Raw genomic sequence first — 26,058 nt, 5'->3', positions numbered from 1 at the left:
GGAGATAAAACTTTGACACTGCCAATTTGTAATACCCCATTTACATGGACAAAAAACTTTGACAGTTCGGAGATAAATCTGACACTGCCAATTATTATGTAATGCCCCTTTTACGTGGAGATACAACTTTGACAGTTCGGAGAGAAATCTTTGACACTGCCAATTATTATGTAATGCCCCTTTTACGTGGAGATAAAACTTTGACAGTTCAATCATCTATGTTCTTCCTCACCAAATATATTAATAAAGAGAGAACGGTTTTAAGGTCTTAAAATACATCTATCGTGTTAGTAATATTGAACATATCGCCCAGCACTTCATACTAGTGCTTTTTAATTTTCCTTGGAAACTGAATACGTGAACGTAACCTGGAACTAGGTAGAACTTAATGTTTTGGTTATGATATGTTTCATGGTGGTGCCAGAAGCCGAATTATATTGAAAACCCAGTTTATATATGGTCATTATTTTACAGTTAAAGAGGATGATTTTTTTGTATTATGGAAAATAATGCAACTCAGAAGTTCTCTTTCTTGGAGGTTTCCCTTTTAAGTTTTTAGCTTTGATGTTCATTATGAAAAATGAACAAAATAATAACAAAAATTGACAATGTTTCACTTCTAAACAACCCCAGCCCAAAAGGGGATTCAGAGGAAAAGTACTAAGCGTGCCAGCGATTTTCAGCATGCTAGCGTAATCTTATCATGCCGAAAATATACATGAAATTCATTTTAGGACATCTGCGATTACAGCAGTAAATATTCCGTGTTCTTAAATATTAATAAAAAATCACTTAACAATTTCAATTAGCATGACATACTGTCATGGGAAATTACCAAACCATGAAGAAATAGATCATTGAAAATCAAATCTGCAATATAGACAATTTTGAACCTGCAATTTTGAACCATTGAAAACCTCACATATGTGTATAAAACCTCACATGTATGTATAAAGACGAAACCAAAAACCTACCATTCAAGATGCTCCAAAAGCTCCAAGAAAACCTATTCCAAAACAAGAGAGAAAAAGTACACAAAGATAGAGAGATCCTCTCTTATATATATTAGGGATAAGGGAGGCTAACAAAATAGATGTTGATGTAAACTCTTACAAGAAATCTACAAAGCCACCATTAGATTCACACATGTGGAGCGCTGCACTCCAAGGGTACACATGTTAAGCTCCAAGGTGAAGTTGTACAGAAACAAGGCTCTAATGCAAGGGTGCTCCATGAGATGTTCAATGCTCCTCTTCCAACACTAGATGGTCAATGCTCCTATCCAACACTCAAAGGGTACACATGTTAAGCTCTAAGGTGATGGCATACACAGGGAAGGCTCTAATGCAAGGGTGCTCCATGAGATGTTTAATGCTCCTCCAACTCTCCAAGAGATGCATCACTCTTCTTAGGCCATATGTCCACTCATTTTGTGTGAGCATGATCACAACCTAAGTGTCTCCAAGTCTGCTTTCACACAAGCACCCAAACTACCCCACATTGTGTATGGCTCAACACCCTCCTCTAGAATGCCAAATGCTCCACTGTCAATATAGGGTGCTCCATTGGGTCCACTCCCCATGCATGGATATTATCACAACCTAGGTGTCTCCAAGTCAACTATGTGCTTCCATGCCAAGAACCCAAACTACCCCACATTGTCTAGGGCTCAACACCCTCCTCTATGCTCATCTATCAATGTAGGGTGCTCCATTAGGTACACTCCCCATGCATGTATATTATCACAACCTAGGTGTCTCCAAGTCAACTCCATTCCTCCATGCAAGCACCCAAACTACCTTAGATTGTTTATGGCTCAACATCTCATCTAGAATGTTAAATGCTCCTTCAATGTAGGGTGTCATTCAAATAAGAAACCTCTTCCATGTGGTCAATTTGTAGACTGTCACTACATTGTTTGAAGATCTCCAACATTTCCAAGGAAGAATATCATGAAGCGACCAATTGAGGTCAAATAATAGTTGACTAAGTCATGTATGTTTGTGCAAATTCATCACGAACCATCTACGGGTCGATCACACACCATGTACCCAAAATAACATGACAACCTCAATCATGTATATACACTAACACAACCACATTAATAAATGTGTGATAAACATTAATAGACGTACACCAATCAAATGCACAATCACATTAGTAACTATGGTTGATATACGCTGATAGGCATATGTATTTAAGATTAATATTGATATTTATAAATATATATTTCTAACAATAAAAATATCTTTTATTTTATAAACTATTACTATTATAAAATTATAAGGAGTTGTCTATAATGCGACTTTTTGGAGATTCCGGTGACGGAATCTGGCGGAAGAAATTCAGGTTAAATCTTGATTTGTTGCAGTTAAAATGGTTTTTTAACTGCATATTTGGATTCAGCACCCTGGAAAACCCCTGGGACGCTTTCATTGTGCAGAAACTAGCTATCAAACTTGCGATTCCAATAAATTCCTGCCAGATTTCGACCGGAAAAACCCGCCAAAAAGACTTTCAAAAAGTCGCGTTATAGACAATTCCAAATTATAATTATGATAATAATAATTATTATATTATAATAATATGATAATATTATTGATATTATCAATAATATGATAAGTCCAAGGGATTATCAATATTATAAACCCGACGAATTAATAAAGCTAAGGGATTATTGATATTATAAAACCAAGGGAATAATAAACTTAATGGATTAATATTATAAGGATAATATTAAACCAAAGAGAATAATTAACCGAAGGGATTGATAAACCCAACAAATTTTTTTATGATCAATATTCTAAACCCAATGGATTATAGATATTATAAAAGGAAGTGGTTAATAAATCCAAGAGATTATTATTATTATTATTTTAAAAGAAACGATTATATTTCTATTGAATACACTAGAATTTGGCCAAAACCAATACATTAGTAGCAGTTTCAATTATATATTCCTCCAAAATAGCTCTGACGAGAGGCAAATAATTTTCAGAGGTTTTTAACTCAACTTTTTTACAACATTTTGCTGGTATGTTTTGCCAAAAAACACCATTAAACTTTACATATTTGCAAAACATTAAAAAAGCTATATATAAAGGCTAACTACTACATATTTAAACTAACTAATGACTTCTTTTGGTGCATGTTGTCTCGCTTCTTCCATTTCTGTTGCTTCAACCTTCTTTTGCTGGCAACAATGTAAACTTTGAAACAGGCACTGATACGATTACCTGTTTCATTGAGGTAGCAAAAAAAATCAACCGATTTTGAAAAATGGTGATGCAAAATACATATATTTTTTTAGCATAGTTTTTGATACTTTGAATTTTTTATGTACATTAATTTTTAAAATGTTAGTGATTTGCACACTAATTTTAAAAAGTGTTGATTCTACATCACCCTTTTTTTAAAAGACCTATTTTTTGACTTTAAATTTTCTAATGTATTAAATGTGAATAGTTATTTTCTAAATTTAACAATTTTTGAAGTGGTTTTCTTCTTCATTTTTTTTGTAGCGAGGTCTTTATTTTTATGCATAGTTAAAGAAAAAGATCAATATTTTAAAGTTTCGATATTCTACATATTTATACATCGTTAGTTAATTTTTCAATGCACATCAAATAGTTGTTTTAAAAAAAATATATATATTTTAATCATTGACATAAAAATAAATATTTTGAACATAAATATAACTAAAAAATTACACATTTTGATAAAAAAATTTCTAGAAACGACATGTGAAAATCACAATTTTTATAGGAAAAATTGAACAAAAAATGGTTAAATAATAGTTTTTTTTTTTTTTGAATTTCATGTCAAAAAATAATAATAATCACATATTTTTTTTCAGAAAATAACGATTCACATAAAAATTAAAGCGAAAATCACGTAATACAAATATTGAACATATAACAACATTAATTGAATGCTTATTCTTCTCATAAAATGTCAAAGTCAAAACATTAAAAGTATAACTAATTAATAGTTACAAAAAATGAGTTTGATTTCCAAGCATAACTTAAATTTAATCAGCAATATCACATAATCCAAATTTTTCATCCTCTAGAGTTTCATCATTGTATTCTTCCAATGTATGTAATGGTGGTTGAGGTTTCTTTTCCTTTTTTGCCACACATGATTCACTAAAATCCCCTTTCTTCAACCCAATTTCTTGCATTGCATCTAAAAGTAATTGAACAACATTAATTATTTGTTGAATAAATTTGCACTGTACTAGATCTTTTTCAATGACAATGCAATTTCTTTATTTTTGTAGACAACATGCTAGTGTTGTACCTAATTATCAAGCACAAAAGAAATATTGAAGTAAATTAGTACACATATAAATTAAGAAATAAGATATTGAAATTCAATTCTATATAATAAAACTTACTAAAGCCTTAAAAAATAAATCCGTAACCCAATCTCCTTCATTTGAACATAAGTCTATAAGATAGTTAATCAATGACTGTGGTTTTTTATAAATGACAACTATCTCTCCTTTTGCTTCTTTATTTTCATATGTTAGTTTTTTCACAAAAACATCATGAACCAGTACTTGGCTATGACTCTTTCCATCCACCCAATTAAAAAGCATAGACATATAACTATCATCTTTTGTCTAACTATCAATATGGATGAACTCATAATAATTCATAATTCGCTGATCTTCATGGTTAAGAAGATTTGTCTTTTGCCTGTAACATGAAATAGTAAAAGTACAATTAACTTGTACATAAATGATTTTTTTAACATTAATCAAACATACAATTTCAATGTCTTACCATGTAAGTTGTATCCTTGAGTTTGTTTTTCTCCTTGAAGCTTGTCAATAACATTGCCAATTGTGTGTCTGAATGAAATGTCACAAATCTCCATAATGATGATGATGTGACTTCTACAAATCCTGCAACCACTTTACTAAGAGCTTGATAAGTATAAGGGTCACTATCATAGTCAATGTTTGGGATATTGAAACCATGGGAAATATATGCAATAACTAGGGAATAATCCCTTTTAGGTATAAGTTTAGCAATGTTTTCACAGTCAACTTGTATTACTTGATATTGAATAGTGTCGAGCCCACTCCAAATGAAATGAGTAAGAGTTGGATCAAGTTCAACATTCCTAAGACGTTGCTTTCTCAGAGTTTCAATCTTAATTTTTTCAATAAAGTTTCTAAAACTATCCAATGCTCCATTTGCATCCTTCCTCATCTTTAATAAAATAAACAAATATATGTATAAGTTATAAAATAAAAATAGTATACAGATGAATAAAAATAAATGTATAAATCAACATACTTTTTTAAATGCAAGATAAAAATATTTTACTGTTCATGTAGAACTTGAATCTGGGTAGTTGCATACAACATCATCCCAACTATATTTATTAAAAAATTTAACCATTTGTTCTTGTTTTTTCATGTAAAATTTGTGACTTAATAGATAAAGTAAAAAATTAATATAATGATATGTATAACAAATGGAGTTGTCTTGAGTGTGACTTTTTGGAGTTTCTGGTGTTAGAATCTGGTCGAACAATTTGTGGTGAAATCTTGATTTGTGTTATTTAAATTAGTTTTTTGATTGTATATATAGATTCAACACCCTGAAAAACCCCTAGGGAACCTCTATTGTCTAGGGGTTATCCATCAAACTTGTGATTTCAATGAATTCCTACCGGATTTTAGAGAAATTAGACCAGAAAAATCTACTGGAAAAGCTTCCAAAATGTCGCACTAAAGACAACTTGATAACAAATACTACCAAAAACAATATGTTATATTTAAAAAAAATTATAATTTAGAAATCAGTGAAAATAATTCAACAAACTTACTTTTGAAATTCCTCAGACATTTCCTCCAATCAAAATTCCCCCGACTTCAGACAAGATAATATTGCTTTTCCAAGTTTTTCATCCTTCACCCGTTGCAATGCTCTCCAAGGTGTGATAGTCATATCTTCTGGAAGCTACTTCATTTCAGGACCTGATTTACTGTTGTTACACATCAATGGTTTAAACTTTTTAACCTTCTGGTTTTTAATACGAGATATTGATTTTGGTCAAGCAACTCTCATGTGAGCAAGGCTACCGATGAGGGGAAGGAAAGATTCTCATAACCACATCTTTGCAATAATGTCCGGTTCATTCTTTGGGACAAAACTCGATTAGGATGAGGATGTTCTGATGATCAGTTGCCACTTCATAGCATATAATTCAAGCATTGGCTGACATTTGGAAAGGTTGCACGGCACTTAACACATTATTTGGCTCTACTAGAAATTGAAGTGTGCCTTTGGTAGTGAAGGTGAGATACATGTTTGCAGCATATAACTCAAGCATTGACTCACATTTGGAAAGGATGCATGGTAGTTATCACATTGTTTGGCTTTACCAGAAATTGAAGTGTCTATGGTAGCGAAAGCCAAATACACATTTTCACAAATGGTTTTAGCTTTTATTAAATTACCACTTATTAGTTATAAGATATACTGGTAAGTAATTAAAAATTTTTGGATTCAATATATCATTGAAGTATTTTATTGTATTTTTATTTCATTATAACTATGTATATATACATTATTTTATTATAGTTTTATTTACTGTTTCTTATATGATAAGTAAGCCTCCCCACCCACAAATCGACAAAACTAGTCTCCCCTGCAGAGTCAATATATTTGTTTATTATTTTCCAATTTAATGGAATAAGTCGACATCTTTTATCTGTTTGTAAATCAATGAATTCTTGCATTCACAACAATTATATATGTTCATGGAGATCGAGTTTACAACCTTTTATCAAATGATTCAAATATCTTAGGATAATAAGTTGTTGCTGTAATTTTAAATTTCAAGTTTAAAGAGAAGCTAATTGGCAGGTATTTTGTTGCATCGCAACCTTGTTATTCATATTATTTAGACCCTGCCCTTCCTCTGGACCCAATAATACTCCCATTACACTTTCTGGAACCAACAGAGGCCTTTACGATATATATAATTTATTTAACAAAATACAAAATTTTAACCATAATATTAAATTAATGAGAATGTTAATTTTCGCAAGCGCAACTCCTGATGGAAGGAAACACAGGCTTATTGGATCTGTTTTATTATTGATGAGAAACACCACATAGGTCTCATTGAATTGATATCGGTTCTGACATATTCATCCCACAATGTTGACAGTTATCCAAAATCTCTATGGACAAAGTTGGAGATGAGACAGATAAACTATTATTTGGAAACCATATGCTTTGAGAATGGTAAGAAACCTAAATGAAAAAGAGAACTTAAATCAATGTTAAAATTGGCAGACCCTGCGAAATTTTAATAAATTCCTTGGAAATTTGATCTATTTGAAATTATTGTTATTGATACGGGCACCAGGCATCCGTGTTTGAAATAATTTGTGTCTTAGAATGCTTACTGTCATCACAATCAGGTGGGAACCTATCACTGCCGTCCATGAACTAATCAAAATGAACAACCTATAACATTTTTGGTGTTATAACCATAAACAACCTGTAAAACTGATTGGTGTCGAGCTATCATCGGCGATTACAGAATTTAGCTATATTGTTTGTAACAACCGTTCATAGAAATTGACATGCAGACAGAGATCAGTTTGAAAATGTGAGGTGTCTGTAAAATTTGCACAATGTAGTTGCAACCCCTTGATGAAAGTTGAGTCATCAATTGACATTGTTAAAAGACAGACAAATTTAGTTAGAAGATTTTTTTCACTGTTTAAAGTTTTTTTAAGAAAAGAAATAATAGACAAGATGCTTCTTTTTAGCGCCATCTATGGGCTGAGAGACAATGTGTTGGATTCAATGAGGTTGTCAATTGTTAACACCATCTGTGGGTCAAGAGACACTATGTTGGATTCAATGAGGTCGTCAATTGTTAACCCCTTTTGTGGGCTGAGAGAGAGTGTGTTGGATTTAATGAGGTCATCAATTGGGTGGGGGGTTGTGCTTGGCTATTAAAGGAGTGGGTCTGAATCGAACCCACGCCCGTCAAAGTCAGGAAAACAGTGGCCAAAGTCAGGAAAGCAGACTGAGTTTTTGTCACAGCTCTAGGAACCGATGTTTAATAGAATGGGATGGTTCAGTGCATAGATGGTGGTTGTGGGTTATTCTAGTTTCAACATTTTATTCTTGTTGTTTTACTCCCTTGCAATTTGGTTTTTTCCGAAGCTTGCCCAAGTATCTGTGGACGCTGGACATATTGGCACAAACAGGTTTCTTGATAGACATTTCTTTTCAATTCTTTCTTTCCTACAAAGATTCAGATACTTACAAGATGGTGTATGATCGCCGGAAAATTATTGTTTGTTATGTAAAAACAAGTTTAGTTCCAGATGTACTTTGTTGCTTGCCATAGAATATTATTTACAAAACATCAGGCAGAAAAAAAGAGGCGAGGTATCTGTTGTGTATTCAGTTGTATCGAGCCTGGAAATTGATGGAATTTTTCAAGAAAATAGAAAAAAATATCGGTATAAACTATCTGTTCACAAGGATTCAGAAACTTATCTCTATGCAGCTATATTGCACACATATCGTTGCTTGCATCTTTTATTATCTGGCAACAACTATTCCAAAGCAAAATGAAGGGTCTACATGGGTTAGAAGTTTAAGTTTGGGAGATTACCGTTATACTCATTTTAGGGAGGTAAGTCTGTCAAAATTATATATAACCTCTTTGTATTTTACAATAACTACCATGTCCGCCATAGGATATGGAGATGTGCATGTAGTGAATCATAGGGAAATGATATTTGCAATGATATATATGTACTTTAATATGATTGTCAAATCAATTCTGACATATTCATCTCGCAATGTTGACTGTTATCCAAAATCTCCATGGACAAAGCTGGAGATTAGATAAATCAACTATTATTTGGAAACCATATACTCTGAGAATGGTAAGAAACCTAAATGGAAAAAGAGAACTTAAATTAGTATTAATATTTGCAAACCCCACGAAATTTTAATATATTCCATGGAAATTTGATCTATTTGAAATTATCGTTATTGATATGGGCACCAGGTATCCGTGTTTGAAATCATTTGTGTCCCAAAATGCTTACTATCATCACAATCAGGTGGGAACCTATAATTGCCGTCCATGAACTAATCAAAACAAACGACCTGTAACACTGTTGGTGTTATAACCGTAAACAACCTGTAAAATTGATTGGTGTCGAGTTGTCATCGGCGATTACAGAGTTTAGCTAAATTGTTTGTGATAGCAGTTCATAGAAATTTACATGTAGATAGAGATTAGTTTGAAAATGTGAGGTGTCTTTAAAAGTTTCACAATGTAGTTGGAACCACTTGATGACAGGTGAGTCATCAATCGACATTGTTACAAGACAGACAAATTCAGTTAGAAGATTTTTTTCTATTGTTAAAAGTTTGTTTAAGAAAACAAACAATAGACAAGATGTTTCTTAACACCATCTATGGGCTGAGAGACAATGTGTTGGATTCAACGAGGTCATCAATTGTTAACGTCATCTATGGGCCGAGAGACACTGTGTTGGATTCAATGAGGTCGTCAATTTTTAATGCCTTCTGTGGGCTGAGAGACAATGTGTTGGATTTAATGAGGTAGTCAATTGGGTGGGAGGGTGTGCTTAGTTGTTAAAGGAGTGGAATTGGATCAAACCCGAGCCCGCCGAAGTCAGGAAAGTGGAGGCCGAAGTCAGGAAAGCAAACTGAATTTTTGTCACAGCTCTAGGAATCGATGTTTAATAGAACATGATGGTTCAGTGCATGGATGGTGGTCGTGGGTTATTTCGGTTTCAACATTTTATTCTTGTTGTTTTACTCCCTTGCAATTCAGTTTTTTCCATGGCTTGGCGAAGCATCTGTGGATGCTAGACATATTGGCACAAACAGGTTTCTCGATAGACATTTCTTTCCAGTTCTTTCTTTCCTACAAAGATTCAGATACTTAATAGATGGTGTATGATCGCTGGAAGATTATTGTTCATTGTGTAAAAACAAGTTTAGTTCCAGATATTCTTTGTTGCTTGCCATGGGATATTATTTACAAAAAATCAGATAGAGAAGAAGAGGTGAGGTATCTGTTGTGGATTCGGTTGTATCGAGCCCAGAAATTGCTTGAATTTTTCAATAAAATAGAAAAAATTATATGTATAAACTATCTGTTCACAAGGATTCTCAAACTTATCTCTATGCAGCTGTATTGCACATATATCGCTGCTTGCACCTTTTATTATCCGGAAAAAACTATTACAGAGGAAAATTAAGGGTCTACATGGGTTGTAAGATTAAGTTTGGGAGATTACCATTATACTCATTTTAGGAAGATAAGCCTGTCAAAATTATATATAACCTCTCTGTATTTTACAATAACTACAATTTCCATCGTAGGATATGGACATGTGCATGTAGTGAATTGTAGGGAAATGATATTTGTAATGATATATATGTCTTTTAATATGATTGTCAAATCGGTTCTGACATATTCATCCCGCAACGTTGATTGTTATCCAAAATCTCGAAGGAAAAAGCCGAAGATCAAACAGATAAAATATTATTTGGAAACCATATGCTTTGAGAATGGTAAGAAACCTAAATGGAAAAAGAGAACTTAAATCAATATTAAAATTCGCAGACCCCGCAAAACTTTAATAAATTCCATGGAAATTTGATTTATTTGAAATTTTCATTCTTGATATGGGAACCAGGTATCCGTGTTTGAAATCATTTGTGTCCCAGAATGCTTACTGTCATCACAATCAGGTGGGAACCTTTAACTGGCATCCATGAACTAATCAAAACAGACAACCTGTAACATTTTGGTGTTATAACCGTAAACAACCTGTAAAACTGAATGGTGTCGAGCTATCATGGGCAATTACAGAGTTTAGCTCTATTGTTTATAACAATAGTTCATAGATATTGACATGCAGACAGAGATCAGTTTGAAAATGTGAGGTGTCTGTAAAAGTTTCACAATGTAGTTGCAACCCCTTGATGACAGTTGAGTCATCAATCGACATTGTTATAAGGCAAAAAAATTCAGTTAGAAGATTATTTTTACTATTAAAAGTTTGTTTAATAAAAGAAACAATAGATAAGAGGCTTCTCTTTAATGCCATCTATGGGCTAAGAGATAATGTGTTGGATTCAACGAGGTCGTCAATTGTTAATGCCATCTGTGGGCAGGGAGACACTTTGTTGGATTCAATGAGGTCGTCAACTTTTAATGCCTTCTGTGGGCTGAGAGACAGTGTGTTGGATTCAATGAGGTTGTCAATTGGGTAGGAGGCTATGCTTAGTTGTTAAAGGAGTGGGTTTGGATCGACCCTGTGCTCACCGAAGTCAGGAAAGCCGAAGTCAGGAAAGCAGAATGAGTTTTTGTCACCACTCTAGGAACTGATGTTTAATAGAATGGGATGGTTCAATGCACAGATGGTCGTCATGGGTTATTCTAGTTTCAACATTTTATTCTTGTTGTTTTACTCCTTTGCAATTCGGTTTTTTCCGCGGCTTGGCCAAGCATCTATGGATGCTAGACATATTGGCACAAACAAGTTTCTCGATAGACATTTCTTTTCTGTTTTTTCTTTCCTACAAAGATTCAGATACTTACAAGATGGTGTATGATCACTGGAAAATTATTGTTCATTATGTAAAAACAAGTTTAGTTCCAGATATTCTTTGTTGCTTGCCATGGGATATTATTTACAAAAAATGAGGCAGAAGAGAAGAGGTGAGGTATCTGTTGTGGATCCGGTTGTATCGAGCCTTGAAATTGATGGAATTTTTCAAGAAAATAGAAAAAAATATCCGTATAAACTATTTGTTCACAAGGATTTTGAAACTTATCTCTATGTAGTTGTATTGCACACATATTGCGGCTTGCATCTTTTATTATCTGGAAACAACTATTCCAGAGAAAAATGAAGGGTCTACATGGGTTAGAAGTTTAAGTTTGGGAGATTACCAATATACTCATTTTAAGGAGATAAGCTTGTCAAAATTATATATAACCTCTCTTTATTTTACAATAACTACCATGTCCATTGTAGGATATGGAGATGAGCATCCGGTAAATCACAGGGAAATGATATTTGTAATGATATATATGTCCTTTAATATGATTGTTAAATCTGTTCTAACATATTCATCTCACAATGTTGACTGTTATCCAAAATCTCCATGGACAATGCTGGAGATCAGACATGATAAACTACTATTTCGAAACCATATGCTCTGAGAATGGTAAGAAACCTAAATGAAAAAAGAGAACATAAATCAGTATTAAAATTGGCAGACCCGTGAAATTTTAATAAATTCCATGGAAATTTGATCTATTTGAAATTATCGTTATTGATACAGGCACCAGGTATCCATGTTTGAAATCATTTGTGTCTCAGAATGAATACTGTTATCACAATCAGGTGGGAACCTATAACTGCCGTCCATGAACTAATCAAAACAAACAACCTGTAACACTATTGGTGTTATAACCGTAAACAACCTGTAAAACTGATTGGTGTCGAGCTATCATTGGCGATTACATAGTTAAGCTATATTGTTTGTAACAGCAGTTCATAAAAATTGACATGCAGACAAAGATCAGTTTGAAAATGTGAGGTGTCTATAAAAGTTTCACAATGTAGTTGCAACCCCTTGATGACAGTTGAGTCATCAATCGATATTGTTACAAGACAGACATATTCAGTTAGAAGATTTTTTTTACTCTTAGAAGTTTGTTTAAGAAAACAAAAAATAGACAAGATGCTTTTTTTTAATACCATCTATGGGTTGAGAGATAATGTGTTGGATTCAACGAGGTTGTCAATTATTAACGCCATTTGTGGGCTAAGAGACACTGTGTTGGATTCAATGAGGTCATCAATTTTTAACGCCTTCTATGGGCTGAGAGACAGTGTGTTGGATTCAATGAGGTCGTCAATTGGGTGGGAGGCTATGCTTAGTTGTTAAAGGAGCGGGTCTAGATTGAACCCGCACCTGCCGAAGTCAGGAAAGCAGAGGTTGAAGTGAGGAAAGCAGACTGTGTTTTTGTCACAACTCTAGGAACCGATGTTTAATAGGACAGGATGGTTCAGTGCGTAGATGTTGGTCGTGGGTTATTTCGGTTTCGAGATTTTATTCTTGTTGTTTTACTCCCTTGCAATTCGATTTTTTCCTTTGCTTGCCCAAGCATCTATGGATGCTGGACATATTGACACAAACAAGTTTCTCCAAAGAAACTTTTTTTTTCAGTTATTTCTTTCCTTCAAAGATTCAGATACTTACAAGATGGTGTATGATCGTAGAAAAATAATTGTTCATTATGTAAAAACAAGTTTAGTTTCGTATGTTCTTTGTTGCTTGCCATGGGATATTATTTAAAAAAAACTAGGCAGAAAATAAGAGGTGAGGTATCTGTTGTGGGTTTGGTTGTATTGAGCCCGGAAATTGATGGAATTTTTCAACAAAATATAAAAAAATATCCATATAAACTATCTATTCACAAGGATTCTAAAACTTATCTCTATGCAGTTGTATTACACAGATATCATTTCTTGCATCTTTTATTATCTCGGAACAACTATTCTAGAGAAAAATGAAGGGTCTACATGGGTCGGAAGTTTAAGTTTGGGACATTACCATTATACTCATTTTAGGGAGATAAGCCTGTCAAAATTATATATAACCTCTTTGTATTTTACAATAACTACGATGTCCACCGTAGGATATGGAGATGTGAAGGTAGTGAATCCCAAGGAAATGATATTTGTAATGATATATATGTCTTTTAATATGATTATCAAATCGGTTTTGATATATTTATCCAGCAATGTTGATTGTTATCCAAAATCTCCATGGACAAAGCTTGAGATTAGATAGATAAACTATTATTTGGAAACCATATGCTTTGAGAATGGTAAGAAACCTAAATGAAAAAAGAGAACATAAATCATTATTAAAATTGGCAGACCACGTGAAATTTTAATAAATTCCATGGAAATTTGATCTATTTGAAATTATCGTTATTTATATGGGCACCAGGTATCTGTGTTTGAAATCAATTGTGTCCCAGAATTCTTACTGTCATCACAATCAGGTGGGAACCTATAACTGCCATCCATGAACTAATCAAAACAAACATCCTGTAACATTGTTGGTGTTATAACCGTAAACAACCTGTAAAACTAATTGGTGTTGAGCTGTCATTGGTGATTACAGAGTTTGGGTATATTGTTTGTAACAGCAGTTCATAGAAATTGACATGCAAACAAAGATCGGTTTGAAAATGTAAGGTGTCTGTAAAAGTTTCACAATGTAGTTGCAACCCCTTGATGACAGTTGAGTCATCAATCAACATTGTTACAAGACATACAAATTCAGTTAGAAGAATTTATTTAAAGTTAAAAGTTTGTTTAAGAAAACAAACAATAGACAATATTCTTATTTTTAACACCATCTATGGGCTGAGAGACAATGTGTTGGATTCTAGGAGGTCGTCAATTGTTAACGCCATCTATGGGCCGAGAGACACTATGTTGGATTCAATGAGTCGTCAATTGTTAACGCCTTCTGTGGGCTAAGAGATAGTGTGTTGGATTCATTGAAGTCGTCAATTGGGTGGGAGGCTGTGTTTAGTTGTTAAAGGAGTGGGTCTGGATCAAACCCGTGCCCACCAAAGTCAAGAAAGCGGAGGTCGAAGTCAAGAAAGCAGACTAAGTTTTTTTCACAGCTCTAGGAACCAATGTTTAATAGAACAAGATGGTTCAGTGCATAGATGGTGGTCGTGGGTTATTCTGGTTTCAACATTTTATTCTTGTTGTTTTGCTACCTTGCAATTTGGTTTTTTCCACGGCTTGCCCAAGCATCTGTGGATGCTTAACATATTGGCACAAACAGGTTTCTCGATAGACATTTCTTTTCAGTTCCTTCTTTCCTAGAAATATTCAGATACTTACAAGAAGGTGTATGATCCCTGGAAAATTATTGTTCGTTATGTAAAAGCAAGTTAAGTTCGGGATGTTCTTTATTGCTTGCCATGGGATATTATTTACAAGAAATCAAGTAGAAAAGAGGAGGTGAGGTATCTATTGTGGATCCGGTTGTATCGACCTCGAAAATTGATGGAATTTTTCAAAAAAATAGAAAAATATATCCATATAAACTCTCTGTTCACAAGGATTCTGAAACTTATTTCCATGCAGCTGTATTGCACACATATCACTGCTTGCATCTTTTATTATCTGGCAACAACTATTCCAGAGGAAAATGAAGGGTCTACATGGGTTGGAAGTTTAAGATTGGGAGATTAACATTATACTCATTTTAGGGAGATAAGCCTATCAAAATGATATATAACGTCTCTGTATTTTACAATAACTACTATGTCCACCATAGGATATGGAGATGTGCATGCAGTGAATCATAGGGAAATGATATTTGTAATGATATCTATGTCTTTTAATATGATTGTCAAATCAGTTCTGACATATTCATCCCTCAATGTTGACTGTTATCCAAAATCTCCACGGACAAAGCTGGAAATCGGACAGCTAAACTATTATTTGGAAACCATATGCTCTGAGAATGGTAAGAAACCTAAATGAAAAAAGAGAACTTAAATTAGTATTACAATTGGCGGACCCCATCAAATTTTAATAAATTCCATGGAAATTTGATCTATTTGAAATTATAGTTATTGATACGGGCACCAGGTATCCGTTTTTGAAATCATTTGTGTCCCAGAATTCTTACTGACATCACAATTAGGTGGGAACTTATAACTGTCGTCCATGAACTAATCAAAAGAAACAACCTGTAACACTGTTGGTGTTATAACCGTAAACAACCTGTAAAATTGATTGGTGTTGAGCTGTCATCAGTGATTGCAGAGTTTAGCTATAATGTTTGTAACAACAATTCATAGAAATTGACATGCAGACAGAGATCAGTTTGAAAATGTGAGGGGTCTTTAAAAGTTTCACAATGTAGTTGCAACCCCTTGGTGACAATTGAGTAATCAATCGACATTGTTACAATACAGACATTCAGTTAGATTTTTTTTTTACTGTTAAAAGTTTGTTTAAGATAACAAACAATAGACAAGATTCTTCTTTATAATGCCATCTATGGGCTGAGTGACAATGTGTTGGATTCAACGAGGTCATCAATTGTTAATGCCACCTCTGGGCCGAGAGACACTGTGTTGGATTCAATGAGGTCGTCAATTGTAAATGCCTTCTGTGGGCTAAGAGACAGTGTGTTGGATTCAATGAGGTCGTAAATTGGGTGGGAGGGTCTGCTTAGTTGTTAAAGGAGTGGGTCTGGATCGAACCGGCGCCCGCCGAAGTTAGGAAAGCAGAGGCCGAAGTTAGGAAAGCAGAATGAGTTTTTGTCACAGGTCTAGGAAGTGATGTTTAATAGAACGAGATGGTTTAGTGCATATATGGTGTTCGTGTGTTATTCTGATTTCAGCGTTTTATTCTTGCTATTTTACTGCCTTGCAATTTAGTATTTTCTGCAGCTTGCCCAAGCATCTATGGATGTTGGACATATTAGCACAAACAGGTTTCTCGATAGACATTTATTTTCAGTTCCTTTTTTCCTACAAAGATTCAAATACTTACAAGATGGTGTATGATCGCTGGAAAATTATTGTTCGTTATGTAAAAACAAGCTTAGTTCCAGATGTTCTTTGTTTCTTGCCATGGGATATTATTTACAAAAAATCAGTCAGAAAAGAATAAGTGAGGTATCTATTGTGGATCTGGTTGTATCGAGCCCGAAAATTGATGGAATTTTTCAAGAAAATAGAAAAAAATATCCGTATAAACTATCTGTTCACAAGGATTATGAAATTTATCTCTACCCAGTTATATTGCACACATATCGCTGCTTGCATCTTTTATTATCTGGAAACAACTATTCCAGAGGAAAATGAAGGGTCTACATGGGTTGGAAGTTTATGTTTGGGATATTACCATTATACTCATTTTAGGGAGATAAGTCTATTCAAATTATATATAACCTCTTTGGAGATCAGACAGATAAACTATTATTGGGAAACCATATGCTCTGAGAATGGTAAGAAACCTAAATGAAAAAAGAGAACTTAAATCAATATTAAAATTGGTAGACCCACGAAATTTTAATAAATTCCATGGAAATTTGATCTATTTGAAATTATCATTATTGATATGGGAACCAGGTATCTGTGTTTGAAATCATTTGTGTCCCAGAATACTTACTGTCATGACAATCAGGTGGGAACCTATAACTGTCGTCCATGAACTAATCAAAACAAACAACCTGTAACACTCTTGGTGTTATAACCATAAACAACTTGTAAAACTGATTGGTGTTGAGCTGTCATCGGCGATTACAGAGTTTAGCTATATTGTTTGTAATTGCAGTTCATAGAAATTGACATGCAGATAGAGATTAGTTTGAAAATATGAGGTGTCTATAAAAGTTTCACAATGTAGTTGCAACCCCTTGAAGAAAGTTGAGTCATCAATAGACATTGTTACAAAACAAACAAATTCAGTTAAAATATTTTTTTAGTATTAAAATTTTGTTTAAGAAAACAAACAATAGACAAGATGCTTCTTTTTAACACCATTTATGGGCTGAGAGACAATGTGTCGGATTAAACGAGGTCATCAATTGTTAACGCCATCCATGGGCAGAGAGACACTGTGTTGGATTCAATGAGGTCGTCAATTTTTAACGCCTTTAGTGGGTTGAGAGACAGTGTGTTGGACTCAATGAAGTCATCAATTGGGTGGGAGGTTGTGCTTAGTTGTAAAAGGAGTGGGTCTATATCAAACCCATGCCCATCGAGGTTAGGAAGGTGGAGCCTGAATTCGAAAAAGCAGGCTGAGCTTTTGTCACAACTCTAGGAACCGATGTTTAATAGAATGAGATGGTTCAGTGTATAGATGGTGGTCGTGGGTTATTCTAGTTTTAGCATTTTATTCTAGCTATTTTACTCCCTTGCAATTCGTTTTTTTCTGCGGCTTGCCCAAGCATCTGTGGATGCTAGACATATTGGCAGAAATAGGTTTCTCGATATACATTTCTTTTTAGTTCTTTCTTTCCTACAAAGATTCAGATACTTACAAGATGGTGTACGATTGTGAGAAAATTATTGTTCGTAATGTAGAAACAAGTTTGGTTCTGAATGTTCTTTGTTGCTTGCCATGGTATATTATTTACAAAAAATAGGGCAAAAAAGAAGAGGTGTGGTATCTGTTGTGGATCCGGTTGTATCGAGCCCGGAAATTGATGGAATTTTTCAAAAAAATAGAAAAAAATATCCGTACAAACTATCTGTTCACAAGGATTCTGAAACTTATCTCTATGTAGCTATATTGCACACATATCACTGCTTGCATCTTTTATTATCTGGCAACAACTATTCCAGTGGAAAATGAAGGGTATACATGGGTTGGAAGTTAAAGTTTGTGAGATTACCATTATACTCATTTTAGGAAGATAATCCTCTCAAAATTATATATAAAGTCTCTGTATTTTACAATGACTACCATGTCCACCATAGGGTATGGAGATGTGCATGCAATGAATCGTAGGGAAATGATATTTGTAATGATATATATGTCTTTTAATATGATTGTCAAATCGGTTCTGACATATTCATCCCTCAATGTTGACTGTTATCCAAAATATTCAAGGACAAAGCTAGAGATCAGAAAGATAAACTATTATTTGGAAACCATATGCTCTGAGAATGGTAAGAAACCTAAATGGAAAAAGAGAACTTAAATCAGTATTAAAATTGGCAGACCCCGCAAAATTTTAATAAATTCCATTAAAATTTGATCTATTTGAAATTATCGTTATTGATACGAGGACCGAGAATTCGTGTTTGATATCATTTGTGTCCCAGAATGCTTACTGTTATCACAATCAGGTTGGAACCTATAGTTGTAGTCCATGAACTAATGAAAGCAAACAACCTATAACAATGTTGGTGTTATAACAATAAACAACCTGTAAAACTGATTGGTGTCGAGCTGTCATCGTTGATTACAGAGTTTAGCTATATTGTTTGTAAGAACAGTTCATAGAAATTGACATGCAGATAGAGATCAGTTCGAAAATGTGAGGTGTCTATAAAAGTTTCACAATGTAGTTTCAATCCCTTGATGATAGTTGAGTCATGAATCGAAATTGTTAAAAGATAGACAAATTCAGTTAGAAGATTTTTTTATTGTTAAAAATTTGTTTAAGAAAACAAACAATAGACAAGATGCTTCTTTTTAACACCATCTATGGGTTGAGAGACAATGTGTTGGATTCAATGACATCGTGAATTGTTAATGCCATCTGTGGTCCAAGAGAAACTGTGTTGGATTCAATGAGGTCATCAATTGTTAACGCCTTTTTTGGGCTCAAAGACAGTGTTGGATTCAATAAGGTCGTCAATTGTGTAGGAGGCTGTGCTTGGTTGTTAAAGGAGTGCGCCTGGATTGAACCCGTGCCCGTCAAAGTCAGGAAAGCGGAGGCTGAAGTTAGGAAAGCAGAATGAGTTTTTGTCATAGGTCTAGGAACTGATGTTTAATACAATGGGATGGTTTAGTGCATAGATGGTGGTCGTGGGTTATTCTGGTTTAAGCATTTTATTCTTGCTGTTCTACTCCCTTGCAATTCAGTTTTTTCTGTGGCTTTCCCAAACATCTGTGGACGCTAGACATACCGGCACAAACAGGGTTCTCGATAGACATTTCTTTTCTGTTATTTTTTTCCTACAAAGATTGAGATACTTACAATATGGTGTATGATCACCGGAAAATTATTGTTCGTTATGTAAAAACAAGTTTAGTTATGGATATTCTGTGTTCCCTGCCATGGGATATTATTTACAAAAAATCAGTCAGAAAAGAAGAAGTGAGGTATCTGTTGTGGATTCAGTTGTATCGAGCCTGGAAATTGATGGAATTTTTCAAGAAAATAGAAAAAAAATATCCGTATAAACTATCTATTCACAAGTATTCTGAAATTTATCTCTATGCAGCTGTATTGCACACATATCGCTACTTGCATCTTTTATTATCTCGCAACAACTATTCCAGAGGAAAATGAAGGGTCTACACAGGTTAGAAGTTTATGTTTGGGATATTACCATTATACTCATTTTAGGGAGATAAGTATGTCAAAATTATATATAACCTCTTTGTATTTTACAATAACTACCATGTCCACCATAGGATATGGAGATGTGCATGCAGTGAATTGCAGGGAAATGATATTTGTAATGATATATATATATATATATATATATATATCTTTTAATATGATTGTCAAATCGGTTCTAACATATTCATCCCGCAATGTTCACTGTTATCCAAATTCTCCACGGAAAAATTTGGAGATCAGACAGATAAACTATTATTTGGAAACCATATGCTCTGACAATGGTAAGAAACCTAAATGAAAAAAGAGAACTTAATTCCGTATTAAAATTGGCAGACCCCGCGAAATTTTAATAAATTCCATGGAAATTTAATCTATTTGAAATTATCTTTATTGATACAGGAACTAGGTATTCGCATTTGAAATAATTTGTGTCCCAGAATGCTTATTTTCATCACAATCAAGTGGGAACCTATAACTGCCATCCATGAACTAACCAAAGCAAACAACCTGTAACACTGTTGCTCTTATAATCGTAAACAACCTGTAAAACTGATTGGTGTCGAGCTGTCATCGATGATTACATAGTTTAGCTATATTGTTTGTAACAGCAGTTCATAGAAACTGACATGCAGACAGAGATAAGTTTGAAAATGTGAGGTGTCTATAAAAGTTTCACAATGTAGTTGCAACCCCTTGATGACAGTTGAGTCATCAATAGAGATTGTTACAAGACAGACAAATTCAGTTACAAGATATTTTTTACTATTAAAAGTTTGTTTAAGAAAGCAAACAATAGACAAGACGGTTCTTTTTAATGCCATCTATGGTCTGAGAGACAATGTGTTGGATTCAACGAGGTTGTCAATTGTTAACGTCAACTGTGGGCCGAGAGACACTGTGTTGGATTATATGAGCTCGTCAATTGTTAACGCCTTCTCTGGGCTCAGAGATAGTGTGTTGGATTCAATGAGGTCGTCAATTGGGTGGGGGGATGTGCTTAGTTGTTAAAGGTGTGGGACTTTATCGAACCCGCCCCCGCCGAATTTAGCAAAGCGGAGGCCAAAGTCAGGAAAGAAGACTAAGTTTTTGTCACAGCTCTAGGAATCGATGTTTAATAGAACGAGATGGTTCAGTGCGTAGATGGTGGTCGTGGGTTATTCTGGCTTTGGCATTTTATTCTTGCTATTTTACTCCCTTGCGATTCGGTTTTTTCCATAGCGTGCCCAAGCATCCGTGGACGCTAGACATATTGGCACACACAGGTTTCTCGATAGACATTTCTTTTCAGTTCTTTCTTTCCTACAAAGATTCAGATACTTACAAGAGGGTGTAAGATTGTCGAAAAATTATTGTTCATTATGTAAAAACAAGTTTAGTTTCGGATGTTCTTTGTTGCTTTCCATGAGATATTATTTACAAAAAATCATGTAGAAAAGAAGAGGTGAGGTATCTATTGTGGATCCGGCTGTATCGAGCTCGGAAATTGATGGAATTTTTCAAGACAATAGAAAAAAATATCTTTGTAAACTATCTATTCACAAGGATTCTGAAACTTATCTCTATGCAACTGTATTGCACTAAAATCGCTGATTGCATATTTTGTTATCTAGCAACAACTATTCCAGAAGAAAATGAAGGGTCTAAATCGGTTGGAATTTTAAGTTTGTGAGATTACCATTATACTCATTTTAGGGAGATAAGCCTATCAAAATTATATATAACCTCTCTGAATTTTATAATAACTACCATGTCCACCGTAGGATATGGAGATGTGAATGCGGCAAATCGCATGGAAATGATATTTGTAATGATATATATTTCTTTTAATATGATTGTCAAATTGATTCTGGCATATTCATCTCGCAATGTTGACTCTTATCCAAAATCTCCACGGACAAAGTTGGAGATCAGACAGATAAAATATTATTTGGAAACCATATGCTCTGAGAATGGTAAGAAACCTAAATGAAAAAAGAGAACTTAAATCAGTATTAAAATTGGTAGACCCCGCAAAATTTTAATAAATTCCATGGAAATTTGATCTATTTGAAATTATTGTTATTGATACGGGCACCAAGTATCTGTGCTTGAAATCATTTGTGTCCCAAAATGCTTACTGTCATCAAAATCAGGTGGGAACCTATAACTGCCATCCATGAACTAACCAAAACAAACAACCTGTAACACTGTTGGTGTTATAACCGTAAGCAACCTGTAAAACTGATTTGTGTCACGCTGTTGTTAGCTCTGCTGTATAACGATGATTTTATAAAGTCAGAAATGAGCTTGGTCTACCTGGTTGTGCTCAAAAAGAAGCCCATAACGGTCACTTTCTCCTTTTCCTTTTCCCCGCTCACTCTCCCTTCATCAGTCCTAAAAAATGATTAATTCCTTTATCAGATCCTGGTTTAATTGCCATCACAAATCGAATCCATGTATGTATAAAGGTCGCGCCCCTCAACTTCTGCCAATGAGATATTGCGATGCGATCTAATTGCAATCGCATTCATTTGTGTATAAAGGCTGCGCCCCTCAACTTCCACCGATGCGATATTGCGATGCGATCTGATCTCAATTGCACGTTGCCATACGTAAGGGCCCAAGATCCAAAACCCGATCTGATGACTCCTGTCGTGCCCAACAAAGCAACTCACCTGATTACTCCTTCGCCATCTGATCATCTCCACCAAGATCCAATGGCCCATGCTCATTCCGCTCTCGCTTCTTCCGATTTCCCTTGCCAAGCCATCTCCACCGTCTATCCACCTGATCCGACAGCTAGTCTCGCTCCTCCATCTGACTATTCCACCCATTGCACAGTCCGTGTACCTTTACCATTCCATGCTCCCGAAAGGACGAAGGTGACTAGTTTTCAGTACCAGGTGCATTTCCTCCTCAACAACTGCATTCAACAGACAGTATGGTTGAGAAGGAAAAGGACAGAGTACGAATAAGCAAATGCATTTAACAGTTATGGGATTTCATCCTATACAACACTCCACCTGCCCAAGAGGACAGCAGAGCACAGGAAATGATCAAATTCATCCGCTACAACAAGCAACCATGCTCAGAAGTTCCGCCAGGCAGTTAAAGCGGTTGGTGGTTAATCATGACCGCTCCACACCTAGAATGGCCGAGTGCCTCTGTAATGAAACTCTATATATACCCAGAAATCAGATGTAATCAGGGATGATGGTTGTTGTTTTGATGTAAGTTTCAACTTCTGGAGACTATAACTACTTTGATACTTGCAGCATCTCATCTTCTTTTTCAGCTAATACAAGCTTCTTTTGATGTTAATTTTTCACTTTCCATTTATATTCTATTCTAGGTTGTGCCTGATATTCATTTTTCCTGAACTCTTGATGCTTAGCATTAGAGGAGCTGTCATCCTACCTCTGTGTTTAAATATTGCATGTATCAGTGAATGTGTTGCTCAAGTTTCTTTTCACCTAGTGACCGAGAGTTGTCATCTTGTCTGTGCATTATGGAATTAGATTTGCAGAGCTCTTTACTGGTTGTAGCCGGCCATCACAAGGTCTTGTGGATTTGTTGGTGTGGTTAGTATTCTCCGTATTCACCCAATCCCTGAACTGTGAGTAATTGTTAGTCTAAAGCCTTGTAGTCTGGGGGTGTTCACGCATGTCTAGAGTTAAGCATAGTAGAAGTGGTTATCTAGCTTGAACAAGCATCACTCCTTCCATTCATCCATTTCCAACATTAAGTTGAGTTTGTAATGTTCCCGAGCATCTCCGAGCTACAACCTAGGAGAGTTTCTTGGGGTGATAACATTAATTGGCGCCATTGTCGGGGAGAGGAGATTGAAGCTCAGCTTCCCTGGGAGAATGACACAATTCCATGCTTTGATGATAGACAAAGTCTGGACACATTTCTAGTTGTAATCATCTATCTAGCGACTCTACAGGAGGACCAACCTTTGGCAACTCCACATTACAGCTCTGGATCAGTTTGTGAGGCATACCCGAAGAAATCCTAAGAAATCACCAGCTAACCCAGTGCCTGACCCTGAGAAGATTGCTAAGCAGAGGAAAACATCACAGAAATGAGCATTAGGGTCAGGTAAGCCTAGAAAACTTATGCATATCTGAAAGAGAAAGTTATAGCTGAGGATATACAGTTTGAAGATTTGGAACCTAGCATTGCTAGTAAACAAATACCTTCAGAGATTCATAAAGCTCGTTGCCCATCCTGTTCCCCTTTGGATCTCAATCAAATAAAGCCTCCCATATAGCCCATCATATTCCTTTGTGTCTGTCATCTATTTCATTACTTCCTATCATTTAGCCTACCAGTATCCTTCCACCTATCCCAGTCATGGCAGGCCAGCAAGCCCCCACAAAGATGGAAAGAATCATAGCTGCTAGGTATGGACCTCTGGTCCTGTCTATTCCTTTGAACTCCATGCCTACAGGAGAGTATCAGATATATATACCCAAGTTCACTGGTACAGAGGGAGTAACAGCTGAAGAACATCTGAGGATGAGAGTGTATAGAGAGGAGGTGAAATACAAACCATCTCTACCCGATGAAGTCAAACGCTCTAAACATTTTGAGGTGGATGATCAAATCAACCCAATTTTGCAAGTCTAATGAATTGACTGACTTGCAGATTGATAAAGAGAAGGGGAAACAATTTTGGTGGCCCAGTAAATGGGCAGTTTTTGAAATTTAGGTTGTCTAAGGTTTTCAAACCTCAATGTTGTAAATGTGTTCTTTTACAGATTTTAGTGTAGACTTAATTAGACTCCATGCCCAATGGAATACTAGGTAATGTTTTTAATCTTGTTCTGATGTAGAAGGCAGTGGTCCACGGTTCTTGAGACCTCACAAGGAGGATCTCATCCCCAGAAGGAGCCAGTCTTAGCCATGCTATATAACAATGATTTTCTAAAGTCAAAGATGAGCTTGGTCCACTTGGTTGTGCTAAAAAAAAAGTCCATAATGGTCACTTTCTCCTTTTCCTTTTCCCCGCTCACTCTCCCTTCATCAGTCCTAAAAAATTGATTAATTCCTTTATCAGATACTGGTTTAATCGTTATCACAAATCGCATCCATGTATGCATAAAGGCTGCACCCCTCAACTTCTGTTGAGGCGATATTGCGATGCGATCTGATCACAATCACATCCATGTGTGTATAAAGGCCAAGCCCCTCAACTTCCACCGATGCGATATTGTGATGCGATCTGATCGCAATCGCACGTCGCCATACGTAAGGGCCCAAGATCAAAAACATGATCCGACGACTCCTATTGCACCCGACAAAGCAACTCGCCTGATCACTCCTCCGCCATCCGATCATCTCCACCAATATCCAATGGCCCATGCTCATTCCACTCCCGCTTCTTCCGATATCCCTCACCAAGCCATCTCCACTATCGATCCACCCGATCCGACGGCCAGCCCCTCTCCTCCATCTGACTATTCCACCCACTGCACAGTCCGCGTACCTTAACCGTTCCATGCTCCCGAAAGGACGAAGGTGACCAGTTTTCAGTACTAGGTGCATTTCCTCCTCAATAACCACATTCAACAGATAGTATCACTGAGAAGGAAAAGGATAGAGCACGAACAGGCAAAGGCATTTAACAATTATGGGATTTCATCCTATACAACACTCCACCTGCCTGAGAGGACAACAGAGCACAGGAAAGGATCAAATTCATCTGCTACAGCAAGCAACCACGCTCAAAAGTTCTGCCAGGCAGTTAAAAAGGTTGGTGGTCAATCATGACCCCTCCACACCTAGAATGGCCGAGTGCCTCTGTAATGAAACTCTATATATATCTAGAAATCAGATGTAATCAGGGATGATGGTTGTTGTTTTGATTTAAGGTTCAACTTTTGGAGAC

At 35.4% G+C, this 26,058-nt stretch overlaps 1 protein-coding gene across 5 annotated transcripts in view; it reads right to left on the bottom strand.

Moving 5' to 3' along the window:
* Positions 1 to 3,061: 3,061 nt before the first annotated feature.
* Positions 3,062 to 26,058, bottom strand: part of LOC149189328 (uncharacterized) — a 95,517-nt gene continuing 72,520 nt past the window's right edge. Inside the window, exons 4-5 of one of the 5 annotated variants that reach the window (XM_089411787.1) lie at positions 4,791 to 4,921; positions 3,062 to 3,236 (exon numbers count right to left, since the gene is read on the bottom strand). In XM_089411787.1, the coding sequence (XP_089267913.1) occupies positions 3,112 to 3,236; positions 4,791 to 4,921 (256 nt within the window). In that variant the 3' untranslated portion in view covers positions 3,062 to 3,111. Of the gene's footprint in view, positions 3,237 to 4,414; positions 4,704 to 4,790; positions 4,922 to 26,058 lie in introns of those variants that run through there. The other 4 variants (XM_089411788.1, XM_089411789.1, XM_089411790.1 and 1 more) reach the window with 4 other exon arrangements.

The sequence above is a fragment of the Pinus tabuliformis genome, chromosome 3_1, assembly GCF_031772625.1.
Source record: "Pinus tabuliformis cultivar Carrire ecotype Pingquan chromosome 3_1, CPIR1, whole genome shotgun sequence".
NCBI classification, from domain to species: domain Eukaryota; kingdom Viridiplantae; phylum Streptophyta; class Pinopsida; order Pinales; family Pinaceae; genus Pinus; species Pinus tabuliformis.
The sequence above is the reverse complement of the archived record's forward strand: the minus strand, read 5'-3'. Positions and strand labels throughout refer to the sequence as shown.